This window comes from Tupaia chinensis, unplaced genomic scaffold (genome assembly GCF_000334495.1).
Source record: "Tupaia chinensis unplaced genomic scaffold, TupChi_1.0 Scaffold000086_1, whole genome shotgun sequence".
In the NCBI taxonomy this organism is placed as follows: domain Eukaryota; kingdom Metazoa; phylum Chordata; class Mammalia; order Scandentia; family Tupaiidae; genus Tupaia; species Tupaia belangeri.
In genome coordinates, this window is record NW_006159548.1 from 2930205 (window position 1) to 2944025 (window position 13821).

At 40.4% G+C, this 13821-nt stretch overlaps 1 protein-coding gene across 2 annotated transcripts in view; it reads right to left on the reverse strand.

Moving 5' to 3' along the window:
• Positions 1-2666: 2666 nt before the first annotated feature.
• The window catches only part of COX18 (cytochrome c oxidase assembly factor COX18), a 14109-nt gene continuing 2954 nt past the window's right edge, over positions 2667-13821 (reverse strand). The window contains exons 2-7 of one of the 2 annotated variants that reach the window (XM_006142909.3): positions 13572-13821; positions 11819-11919; positions 8495-8658; positions 8034-8155; positions 5279-5386; positions 2667-3189 (exon numbers count right to left, since the gene is read on the reverse strand). In XM_006142909.3, coding sequence (XP_006142971.2) covers positions 3016-3189; positions 5279-5386; positions 8034-8155; positions 8495-8658; positions 11819-11919; positions 13572-13821 — 919 coding nt within the window. In that variant the 3' untranslated portion in view covers positions 2667-3015. Of the gene's footprint in view, positions 3190-5278; positions 5387-8033; positions 8159-8494; positions 8659-11818; positions 11920-13571 lie in introns of both variants that reach the window. The other variant, XM_006142908.3, reaches the window with a different exon arrangement.

Sequence of the window (13821 nt, forward strand, 5' to 3'; positions counted from 1 at the left end):
AGGGATACACTTTACTTATGTTTACCCGTTTATTACAAAGGACGAAGATGAACAGCCAGATGACAGAGATGCACAGGGCATGGTATGAGAGAGAAATGTGGCACACTGGCATTATAACTCACGCATGAACCACTTCTCTAGCACGCTTTTCTCCTTCAGGCATGTCACATTTCTCTCTATACCTTGGAACAACAGACAGCACATCATCGCAACAGTTGGAGGCCATTTTAAACAAAATCACCAACTGAAAGCATCAAAATGGGAAAAACATGGCATGAAAAAGACCACAGAAAACTCATTCGCAGTATGAGCTGAAGCAAAAAAGGCAGAATGTCGCCTTGTTTGACCTCCATTAGGAGGTCCAATGTTTGCCCATAAATGACCTCAAAAGCACTACAAGTATTAATATGGGTGTTACAAATAAATTTTAGCCAACAGGCAAACTACAAACACAAAATTCATGAAATGAGGATCAACTGTAGGTAAGTCTGAATTCCTTCACGGTGACTGGGAAGCAGTTGCCTCAACAGAACACTCATAAACCACGACTGAGAAAACACAAGAGAATCCAGACTCAGTTGCTACCATCTACCTCTAAATTCTCAGTGAGCTGCAAGGTTGTAGGTTTTTTAATGCTAAAAACTTTCATACCTTCAGTAACTAGGCAAGATTTAAGAGACACCACTCAAATTTCATTTTTTTATTTTATTATAAAATATTGACTTGGAACGACAGGGTTTCTGAGAATCAGGTTCATATTTAACTCAATGAAAATGTGTAATGTCAGGGCAGGCTCCATGACCCAGCGGTAATACACTGCTCAAGAGAAGCTGGATATATATGGTGACTATGGGTCGAATCCCCAGCCCAGTCAGTCTGAAACATGCCAGGCGTGTGCACTGAGTCCCAAGGTTCAATGGGCTGGAGGATCGGATGAAGGGGATCATGGTGTGGCCAGACACTGGAGGGGGCTCATCTCATTCTCTTACATGTACATACATGCCATATCATGCATACGGGAAAAAAAATCATCTTCTCAAAAGCTTCTCAAAACTTATTGCTAAATATCTCAATCAGAACTAATTTTATCATCTTTCCAAATTAACAAGCAAACAATCAGATCCACAATTCATATTACCTGTTTTTTTTTTTCCTATATTAAACCAGTATTGAGGTGTACTTGCAAATAAACAAGTATAGAGGTTAATTCTTGCAAATAAACAAGGTCAAATTCATCTCCACAAAAGGTAGCAACCTTTCTGGTTTTCTTCAACTAAACCAACTTGATGCTTACGATTTTCTGCCTTGGGCATTAGCGATACATAATGCTATACTTTGTCCAGACTTAACTCCAGAAAAAGGAATATACAATTTTTTCAGTGCGGGCCTGGGTGGCAATACTATCTACTACATTACGGATGCAAAGGCTACGTACTGGATTTCTGCCACAGGGTACAAGTGCTCGCCAGAGACAGAGAGAAAGTAATAAATCACCACCCCCCCTCCCCCGCCCCAGAAGAGATGGCCACACCGCAATCCCTTCTCTGTTCTCTCAGGTTGGACACACATGTACATGTGCCCAGTGTGATTTTTAAGCTGCCTGGTCTGGGACTCGAACCATGGTAGTCCATGTGGGAGTCTTGCACCTTAACCACCTGCTGCCCCTCAAGTCCTTTTTTTCTTCTTTCTGGAGAGGTTTTTGCTATAGGGTGTGTGCGTTCACCAGAAAGACAGAAAGAGAGAGAGAGAGAGAAACAGCAAGAAATCACCCCCAGGGGGATGGTCATGCTGCAATCCCTTCTCCATTCTCCTCTTGGGATCTTGGGCATGCACACCCATGTCCCAGGTGTGACTTGAAGCCACTGACTGGGTCCAGGACTCGAACCACACCGGGCTCCAGGACTCAAACCACAGTTGCCTTTGTGGGAGTCCAGCGATGTAGCCATTACACCATCGGCTGGTCCCATCCTCAAGTCCTTTTTGTAAGGAGTTTTTGTTTTGATTTTCTAATTTGCTATAGGGTGCTTGTACTTGCTAGAGAGACCGAGAGGGAAAGTGAGAAATCATCCCCCACGGGGAATGGCCACATTGCAATCCCTTCTCCTCAGCTCTCCTCCAGGGATTTGGGCACACATGCACACATGCCCAGAATGTTTTTCAAGTACCCAGGTCTAGTACTTGAAGAGCAGTCAGTCATATGGGATCCAATAGCCTTAACTACCACGCCATCAGCTGGCCCAACTCCTTTTTTTTTTTTTCAAACACACATCAATTCAACATCCATGTATGTTCCACTAGTAGAAAATTTTTTAGGAAGTTGCAAGACAACCCTCAGAGAAGTCAATGAAGGCCCTAATATTGTGAGTAGCAGAATATTTCTGAAGAAAAAACATACATAGCCCTTTTTTCCAGATGCTTAATCAGATCGTAATCCTCTCCTCCTCCTCTAAATAATTAAGAATCACCTACTGGATCCTCTTCTTTTATAAAACGTTAATGTGTGAGACTGTTTAGTATGTTTTGACATCACTCAGTACCCAATCCTGTTCTCCAAAATTCTTTTTTTTTTTTTAAAGAATTATTTATTTAATTTTATTTGTTCATTCACATATTTTAATTTGACCACAGAGAGACACACGGAGAGAGTGAGGGAAAGCGAGAAAGCAAGCCACCAGGTCTGGGACTCGAACCACGGTTGGACATGTGGGAGTGTCCAGCGCCTTAACCACTATGCTACCTGCTGGTCCCCCTGTTCTCCAAAATTCTAGCATCACTAACAAGTTATAATTTTATGAACAGGGACAATTTGGTTCCAATTTTATACTCTTGCAATTAAGCAGACGACATTTCTATCACTTGAAATTTTTAAAATTATTTTCAAATATATCTGGATTATATTTTCACACACAATACTACATGGAGTTGATAATAAAAGCAAATTAAATGATATGGAAGTTTCTCAATCTATATACATTAAGGTGACAATCATAACTGATTCAAAATTACTGAAAAATGTCATTTTCTTGAAATGAATTTGGCATAAAAGGCAGCGAAGAGGTCTTTGTAAGGAGTGTCTGAATCTGACTTGGTCAATGGTATTCGGCATAGCTGGCGGAATCCAGGAGAACGCAGCAGCAAGTTCTGTGAAAGGCCCATGAAACTGGAGCATAACCAGTAGAGAACAATCGACTGTAAAGAGAAGACATGAGTGTTAGCAACTGCCCATTCTCCAAGAACACCAAGGTCCTGTCACAGGCAAGTATAAAAAAGAAAACAATCTCTAGAAACAGAAGTACCACAGGACTGCTAAGATGGGCATAGCTGTAAGATACCTGTGATAAATAGGTAAGAAAGAAGGTTAAAAGACCAAAAAGCAAACAGAGGCATTATGGTACAAAGTGGATGACAGAGAACAACTCCCAGGCAGTCTGAGCGAGATGTCATCTCCCCTCTTTGGCAATTAGATGTACTTTTCCCCACCAGAGTCCTAACGAACAACTTATACTAAAGAGAGAATACTGGGTGGGCAGCCACTTATGATAGCAAACAGCCTTCTTAGACCTTATTTTCCCCCACAGTTATCTATCTTCCAAACTATTCCCAGTAACCAGTTATTCAGTATACTGAGGTAATTCATTTTCTTTGCCTTCTTCTGAGACATTCTATCCTCTCCTTCTGACAGCATTCTCTTCAACTTTCTTCTGTACTGTCATCCAGATTGTGTAGGTCAATGACCAAGTAGCAACTCTAAACACTCCTACATATACATTGTTCTAAACTTTTCTTTGGTGTTAGAAGGCAATCAGACCCCAGAAACAAAACCATGTGGCTGCTGAGTCTGGGTCCTGGAGTCAAACTGCTTGAATTCTCATTTAACATTTATCTGACTCTGAATAAGCCTTTTTCTTGTTTCAGTTTCTACTTCTATAAAATGGGAACATTACCTTATCTCCTTCAGAGTTCTGCTGTGAGGAATCAATGGGATCATTCATTTAGAGTAGAAAGCAGTTTGTGGCCAACACTAAGCATGTCTATTTGTCCCAACTTGTTTTAGGGGAAGAAAGTAACACATCCTCAAAGGCAGATTAACAAAGTAGTTAAGAGCAGAAGTCATTTTTTCCCCTGAAAGTAAGTACTATGAAGTATTTCTGTATATGCTGATATAACTGTAACTTCTGGCAACAAATGAATTCTACTTCATGATCTATGTGATGACTCAGTAAAGATGAAAATGTATGGGCTAGCAGGTGGTGTAGTGGTTAAGGTGCTGGACTCTGACATGGCCAACAGCAGTCCAAGTCCCAGACCTGGTAGTTCGGTTTCTTTCTCTCTTTCTGTCTCTCTCTCTGGTGGGTACATATGCCCAACAGCATGCTAAAAAAGAAGAAATTAACAAAATAATTTTTTAAAAAGATGAAAATACACCTGAAATAGCATTTGCCCCCTTAGCATCTTCTAAGATATGTGTGGGACATATGCAAAAGACTGAAATAACTACAAACATAATATTGCTTTTTGTTTTTATCAAAAGTTATACTAGGTTTAAACAGTGACATGTGTACCTATCTCATAAGGTTGTTATGAGGTTAAATAGGTATTATATATTTATAAATCCAGATATTAAGTGCTAAATTCCTTGGTCCAGGCTATAATGGAAGAAAGAACTGAATATATGAATTAATCAAATGAAAAATACAAGTATCTCTTATCAAAAATGCTAGAAACCTGAAATTCAAATTCTGAATTTTTTTGGATTTTTGAATATTTACATATACACAATGAGAAACCTTGAGAATGGGACCCAAATCAAACACAAAATTCATTTATGTTTAATACACATAGCCTGAAGGTAATTTTATACAGTATTATTGTACCATAGCAATCTGTCAGAGGAGGTTGGTTGTGAAATTTTCCACTTGTGACATCAGGTTGGTACTCCATTTGGGATTTTGAATGTTCTCATTAGGGATGTTTAACCTGTACTATGTTCCTGATAATGTGCAAGGTACTTTGCAAGATTTTTTTTTTAATATAACAGGAAAAAGGAGTTTGATTTAGGAGAAGAATTAAGACACATTCATATAAAGAAAACTAACCAATCACAAAAACATTCAAATGTCTCCCAGAGATGCAGGGCATGAAATAGCTACTATAAAAACTCAGAAATCGATAGTGGATTGATCAGCAAAAGGAAACTAAATGGAAGAAGCAGGGCCCAGCAAGTCTCAGCTGAGGAGAGAGGACACGCTGTATGTACACAGTGGGGGTGCTTACTCACTGAAGGCACGGTAGCAGCAATCGGAATCATCAACACTGACACTCCGCGGACAAAGTGTGTGGTGTACATCTGGAAACGAGACATTCCGATTTTCTGTAGAGCAAATATCTGAAGGGGTAAAATACACACAGTAACAATTAGAATGTATATTAAATAAGTTTTAAAACACAAAATGATGTTAGACTGGCCTTTACCTATACTTTTAAGAAAAGCAGAAAGAAAAAAGCATTGATGAATTGGGCCAGCAGGTAGCATGGTAGTTAAGGTCCTAGACTCCCACATGACCAACTGTGGCGATTTGAGTCCCAGGTCTGGCAGACTGAAAATCATGCATGTGTGCCCAAAACGAAGAGGGGAGAATGGAGGGGACTGTGGTATGGCCACCCCCCACAACTCCTGGCAGCTTATTTCACACCTTCCCTCCCACTGTCTCTCTTGGGTGGAGTGCACACACCTTATGACAAAAACCTTAAAAAAAAAAAGATGAATTTATGGCTGATCATGCCTTTTTAAAAACTTAATAATTATATAAAATTCTTAAATGGACCTTGAGGAGTCGCTTGAAGATAGGCACTACATGGGATTCACTGCCTTTGTTTTTGGCACTTAAGTACAGTGTCTGGCATAGAGAAAGCAATGACATGATATCTGAGGTTTGCAATCTGGCTACACGGAGTAAAGGAAAGCACTAAGGCTGGGAAAAGCAGTTATGACTTATGAATTGCTTATTTAAGAGGCAGCATAGTGTGATAATTATGACTCTAAACTCGAACTACCTAGGGTCACATGGGAGCCCAGCAGTTTGGCTAAGTAACTGCATAAGTTATTCCTTTCTGTGCTTCACCTTCTCTATCTTATAATGAGGATAACAACAGTAACTACCTCATAAGGTTATTCTAAGAATTAAATTAGTTAATTCATATAAACTGCTTACAACAAAACACCTTATTATTACTTAGCATGCACAAACATGTGCATGGCACATAGTGTATGCTAATAATAAGGTGTTTGTTTTTATTGTCTTTTTTTTAATCATTTTATCTTTGCTATAAAGGTGCATGTATTTACCAGAGAGAGAGAGAGAGACAAAGTGAGAAAAATCACCCCTGATGGGGGATGGCCACCCCGCAACCCCTTCTCCTCCAGTCTCCTCTTGGGATTTTGGGGATTCATGCACACTATGCCCAGAGTGAATATTAAGCTACCAGGTTTAGGGCTCGAACCGGACAACAGTCATGTGGAATCTAGCACCTTAACATCCACGCCACCTACTGGCCCAGTATTAAGTTTTTATTAGTTCTCAGATGGTATAGAGAAAAAAAATTGAGAACTGGCTTTAATTCACTATCATTATTTACCACATATTCATGGACTACTGACCATGTTTAGAGGACTGTGCTACCTGGTCTTGGAGAAAACACATTTGAACTACATACAGAGTCCTTCCTCCAGAAAATTTCACCTAAGACCTTATATTCTAACATCTTTATTTTCTTTGTCTGAAAAAATGAGGGGTATATTAGATTCCCAGGCAGGGACCAGTAGACCAGTAGTCTATAAGATCTCAACTGAGGAAATAATTTCTAAGGTTTCTTCCAGTTCAGTCTATATTCTACTCAGAGTCTGAGAACAGCTCTTCATGGAATTATATGCTTTCCCTAAATACCTGACTAAGTAGCATGGGATAATGGGTAAAATATCAGTGAGAGGTCATATTTTTTTCATTATGTACTTTTCCACTTGATCTCTTAAAGAAATTCAATGACTTTCCTGAGATCATAAAGGAAGAAAATGGCAGTCAGGCACTGTGTTTCCTGCCCACAAGTCCACTGATCAAGTATACACCCCAAATACTTCTCTATTGTGAGAATAAGTCCAGACTGCTCAGACATCTTAACTACTGTATTTACCAATAGCAAATCACAAAATTGTATGCATTAGAATCATAATTTTAAGGGGCAAACAGGTGGCATGGTGGTTAAGGCACTGGATTCCCACATGGCTAACAGTGGTTCAAGGCCTAAACTCAGCAACTTGAAAATTACACTGGTGGGGCTGGCAGGTGACGTGGTGGTCAAGGGTGCTGGACTCCGCATGGCCAACTGTGATTTGACTCTCAGACGTGGTGGCTTGCTTTCTCACTTTCTCTCTCTCTCTCTGTCCCTCTCTAGACAAATTTAAATAAATAAATAAATAAAGTTAAATAAAATAGTTCTTAAAAAAAAGGAAAGAAAATTACACTGGATACAGGTGCTTACATATCCAAAATCCTGAGAATGAGGAAGGGATTGCAGCATGGCCATCCCTCTGGGGAATTATTTCTCACTTTCCCTCTCTCTGTCCCCCCCACCCCCCCAGCAAGCATATGCACCCTATAGCAAAAGCCTTTAAAAAAAGAAAAAAAGAAAAAAAAAAAAAAAACAGAATCAAATAATTTTAAAGGTGAAAGACTTTTGAATAAGTATTTCAATTATAAACACTCATACTTTAATTAGGACAATTCTGAGGTCCAGAGAGTTTAAAGGGCATTTGATTACAACAGTGCTTCATCCCCTTAGTACAAACTCACTTATGCTGTGGTTACTGGCCAAAGGATTTATCTAAGTGTTTTAGTCTATTAAAGCAATGGCTGATCTGGGACCAGAAATTAAGAAGTCTCAATTCGAACTCAGAATATATATGTTTGATATCAGGCCAACAGCAACAAATATTCCCGTGATTTAAATGGCAAACAAGCCTCATTTAAAACACTGACCTCCACTATTAGTAAATTGATGACACCAACAGAGACAGGTAGAATCCAAGTAGAATCCAGCGCAGTGAGGTCAGGAAACCACAGGATCCCACCAGTAGCTAACTGCTCCTGAACAGAAAAACCTGCTGAAACAGTTTCACAAATAAAACAACAGCATTCCTAACAATAGCAGAGGGAAACAGAAAATATAAGTAGTCTAACAATTCCAATAAGATGTCCTTCATATGAAAGATCTGAACTAGTTTCATTCAAGTTACTCTAATTCATCCCGTATTTTTTCCCCCGTCAACCAAAAACATTTTTCTCAATACAGTTAGACTGTTCACAGTTAAGATGTTAAATTCTATGCCCTTGTAAGAAAGATAGTAAACATAAACATATCCTAATTACAGAAAGTATAATTTTTTTTAGACAAAGGAAATGTTAGAGCACTCATTTGAGAGAAGCAGATGCCTGATTACCTTCTGAATGTGTTGCCCCTATGCTAAAATTCCGAAGTGCAACAGACATGAAGACCCACATTGGAAGCTGAATCCAGACCAGCACAGTGGCTTTGAAAGGATGGCAGTTATCCCGAATGTACAACTCTGAAACAAGCCTCCTCATATTCCTTATGTAAGTGAGCCTAAATCATGAAGGAAAAGGGCGAAAAGGGACAATAAAAAGTGTCATTTGACTATGGATAGTGCTTCATCTCCTTACATGAACATACCCATGCTATAATTACTGGTTAAAGGAATTGTACAGCTGTTTCAGTTATCATAAGCTGTTTTAAGGGACTGCTTCAACACAAAGCAAATAAAATCTTTTACTGAAACTCATATAGCAATGTACATAAATGACTGAACAGGGACCAGCAGTTGTTGTAATGGCTATGTCGCTGGACTCCCATGTAGTCGACCACGATTCAAGTCCTAGTGTGTACATGCATGCCCAAGATCCTGAGAGGAGAATGGAGGAGAAAGGATTGCAGCATGGCCATCCCCTCGGGGGTGATTTCTCGCTTTCTGTCTGGGTCTCTCTGTCTCTGTCTTTCTGGCGAGCGCACGCGCTCTATAACAACAACAACAACAAAAACCCTCTCCAAAAATAAATAAATAAATAAATAACTGACTGAACAATCCAATAAATCTGATGTTGTCAGAGAACAGGCTTTGTCTCTGGTAGTCTGCTGACATTTTATGAACAAAATGAAAAACAGAAACCTAAAGCTAAAAGCACATTTTATTCAAATCTCTCTACTGTGTCCAAATTAGATCACCCGATCCCTGAATATACTTTTTTGTAGCTGTGTAATTTGGTGCTATATGTACTCTTGGCATGTCAAAATCGTGTCCCTTTTTCAATCAATTCTCTCATGAAGATTTTCTTCAACTGTTTCTCAGTCAACTATACTATAGTTAACATAAGTTATGCCTATGCTTAAGTCTCACTTGTTTTTTAGATTTAATTTTATTATTTATTACTATTTTGTTTGCTATAGGGCACATGGGATCACCAGAGAGACAGAAAGAAAACAAGTAACCAGGTCTGGGATTTGAACTGAAGTCAGGAATTTGGGAGTCTAGCACCTCAACCACCATGCCATCAGCTGGTCCCTAAGTCTCACTTTTGAGACTGCAGTCTCCTTGAGGGGCAAGTGTTGAGTCTCATTCATCTTTCAATCTCTTGTATATTTTGTATAAGGCAGGTGTTCAATACTTTTGCTGCATTTAATCGAAGTACAGTATTCTGAATTAAGACAGCACACGCAAACATTCTAGGCCCTTTGTAATTTAATATCCACCTATTTTTCCAACTTGTCACCTGTTATGCCTCCAGACACCTGTTTGTCCTGGTCCTGATCCTTGAATAACTCGAGAACATCTAACAATCATACTTCTACTGCAGCATGTTTTTGGAAGTATTCTATCACTAGTGTTGACAGCTTACTTTCTTGTGTGTGTGTCGGGGTGTCTACCTAACAGACCACCCTTCAAGATTCAGTACTAGTGAAAATGCAGACGCCTTGAAGTGGGTCTTGCTAGAATGCCACCTTTCTATGTAAAGACTTAGACAACCATCTTGCCAGTGTGCATATCAAGGTGTCATAAGTCAAATCGAGGTTGCATTTATAACTCAAGTAAGCAGCTAGTATTTTTTTTTTTTTTTTCTACAAGGCACATGTGCTCACCAGAGAGAAAGAGGGAAAGTGAGAAATCACCTCCAGGGTGTATGGCCATGCAGCAACCTATTAAAGATGATTGATGGGACCACAGATGGGTAATGATTACATCACTGGACTCCCACATAGTAGACTGCATTTTGAGTCCCAGACCTGGCAGCTTAAAATTCACACTGGGTACATGTGCATGTATGCCCAAAATCCCAAGAAAAGAAAGAACTGTATCATGCCACACTTCCTGTCTCTCTGGCAAGAGTACATGCCCTATAGCAAAAAAAAAAAAAAAAAAAAATCTAAATAAACAAAGATGATTGGCAAATACCCAAACCTATAATTAACATCACCATTGCAGTTATACATATCATGCATATGTCTTTATAGATAAAAAAAAACATCTTTTGGGGACCAGCAGTTGGTGTAATGTCTATGTCGCTGGACTCCCATATGGTCAACTGCGGTTCGAGTCCTGGACCCGGTGGCTTAAACTCACACCTGGGGCGTGTGCATGTGTGCCCAACATCCCAACAGGAGAATACAGGAAAAGGGATTGCGGCGTGGCCATCCCCCCAAGGGGGGTTTCTCACTTTCTGTCTCTCTGTCTTTCTGGCAAGCGCATGCGCCCTATAGCAAAAACCTCTCCAAAAAAAAATTTTTTTTTAATCTATAAAAGCATATGCATAACAATATATGTAACACATATTCAAACTACAAAGCCCTTATTTTTTTTCTCATTGCTATGAACTGCTAAATACTTTGTCATAGTCTAGTAAAGATGAGAATTTGGGGACCGGCAAGTGGCGTGGTGGTTAAAGGTGCTGAATTCCCACATGGCTGACCATGGTTAAGTCCTGGACCTGGCAATTGCTTTCTCACTTTCCCATTCTTTCTCTCTGTCTAGTCAAATTAAACAAAAATAATAATAATAATAAATGGAATTAAATAAAAATAAATAATTTTTAAAAATATTTATTAAAAAAAAGATGAGAATTTCGAAAATTGACTAAGTAGTAACTTAAGTTAATGGAAGGACGAGGACTCTGAAGTCCCCAGTAGATGACTGGAGGTATCCTTGGACAAGGGCTTTCCAAGAGCCCACGCAGACAGCTGTACAGGAGAACCACAGCAGACAGACAGCACCTTGGTTGTCCAAGGGCTTTTGCAACATCACTTACATTTTTTACCTTCCTTTACTTGTGGGCTACCCACTGCATCTTTTAGAAAGGTCACCTCTGTAAATAACCTATCATTTTTTTTTTTTTTTAACAATTCCACAAAGTGGCAAAGCAGCTTCATCCTATAAAGCCATTTCTGACCTTCCTTGATGGCATGGCTCCTCACACACAATCTTTATATAGTACTTATTCACCGCCATCATTATTTGATTACAGAACTCTGCCAGTGAACTGAAGTCCCTCTCAAATATGAACGTGCTCTTCCTATCTTTGTTTCTCCGTTTCTTTGCTCTCGATCTAGTATATAAAATTATGTCACATATTGACTTATTACTACGAAGAAGTAAAGAACTACTTTAATGATGAAGCTGAATACCCAAGCCTTTAACTAACATCACCATTCATACATTTTATACTATATTGGTGGTCTTTTGCATAGAATAGCTCACCTGGCAACTCTTTTGGACCACCCCAATTGATGTGCACGAATTGCAACTTCTTGGTTAACATGCCTGGCGATGTTTTTTATTTCTGGCTGCAGATTTTCCACCTAGCTAAAGAAAAAGTAGAATTTGTTATGAGCACATAAAGGATCTTTATTCATAATTTCAGTCTCTATATCCTGAACTCATTTAAAAATGGGGTTTACTAATCATGCCAAGAACTCTTAAGTCTAAGCCTAAAAGGTTAATTTACGTGGGACCAGCAGTTAGCGTAATGGCTATATCACTGGACTCCCACGTAGTCGACCACGGTTTGCGTCCCGGACCCGGTGGCTTAAAACTCACACCGGGTGCGTGTGCGTGTGTGCCCAAGATTCCGAGAGGAGAACAGAGGAGAAGGGATTGCGGCGTGGCCATCCCCCCTGGGGGGGGGACTTCTTGCTGTCTGTCTCTCTGTCTCTGTCTGGTGAGCGCACGCGCCCTATAGCAAAAACCTCCAAAAAAAAAAAAAAAGGTTAATTTACTCAAGATGTCCTCAGTCACAACCAAATTCAAATTCCAGGGAACCAGCAGTTAGCGTAATGGCTATGTCGCTGGACTCCCATGTAGTCGACCGCGGTTCGCGTCCTAGACCCGGTGGCTTAAAACTCACGCTGGGCGCGAGTGCGTGCGTGCCCAAGATCCCAAGAGGAGAATGGAGGAGAAGGGACTGCAGCGTGACCATCCCACCTGGGGGGTGATTTCTCACTTTCTGTCTCTCTGTCTGTCTCTGTCTGTCTGGCGAGCGCTCGCGCCCTATAGCGAAAATCTCTCAAAAAAAAAAAAAAATATTCCAGCCTGTACACTTAGCTATGTGATTTGGGTAGTTACCTCTAAAATCTTACTCTTTCACCTATAAAATATATAATAATATCTGCTCTAAAGGGTTATTAAGGACTGAACTTTACTATTCCATCCCTAGATTTCCCAAGAAAAATAGCAGTATATTAATTAAAAGACATTAACATGCTGTGATGGCCACAAAAATCAAAAGTAAAAATGACATTTATTCCTGACCCATGCTAATTCTTTCTGCAAAGTAACTCCCTGACTAAATCCTGGTGACGATTCCCTTACTTTTCTGCTTCCAGATTTCCCCCAAGAGTAATCTGAAAACATGAAAGCCATCATTTTTGAAATAGGATATCTGGGTACCTTATTGTTTTCAAAACACTTTAACCTAAATTGTCAGATTTGTTCTCATCCCATTGTGAAGCAGAAGTTATCACTATCCTGATTCCACAAAAAGGAGAATGAGGCACTAAAAGGTCAAATGACTACACTGCAACTAACAGACACAAACTTGTAGGCAGTAGGGCTTACACACAAAAAAAATCAAATTTGCAAGCTGCTAGTTTTTTCCTAATAAAAAGTATCAGGTGCAAAACTTTGGGACGAAAGATACTGCAGGTGTACTGCCTGTAAAACTTTTCAAGACAGTAGTTCTTAGGTCTTTCCATGCAATTTCTTTGGCTAATGAATCCTTTATTTGTCTCAATTCTTTAAGAGCCAGTTTAGTGGTTACCTGCACTTTGGTCCAGCGCAAACCAAGTAGGGCGGATAAAATGACAGGTGCATGCATCACCAAATTCAACTTATTTAACACATCCAAAGTTTGTTGAATTTGGCAGCACAGGGATCAGAAGCCCCGGGTGCACTTCAACGTTCCGCCACCTAGACGCCGGCCCGCAGGGTACACGCGAGGATAGGTGCCCCTCACCTTGGCCAAGATGTAGTGCTGGTAGGCGGCCAGGGGCAGCGTGACCGCACCGCGCAAGGCCACCGTGGTGAACAAGATGCTGCCCCACCAGGGCAGGCCCGTGGCAGCGTGTGCGCTGAGCAGCAGTTCCTCCGCGCCCCTCACCGGCGCCGACTCCGCCAAGGCCTCGTACCAGCCGCCCGCCCCGCCGGGAGCAACTGCAGAAGCCGACGCCATCGCCCACCCCGGGAGAGCAGGCCGCCAGGATGCG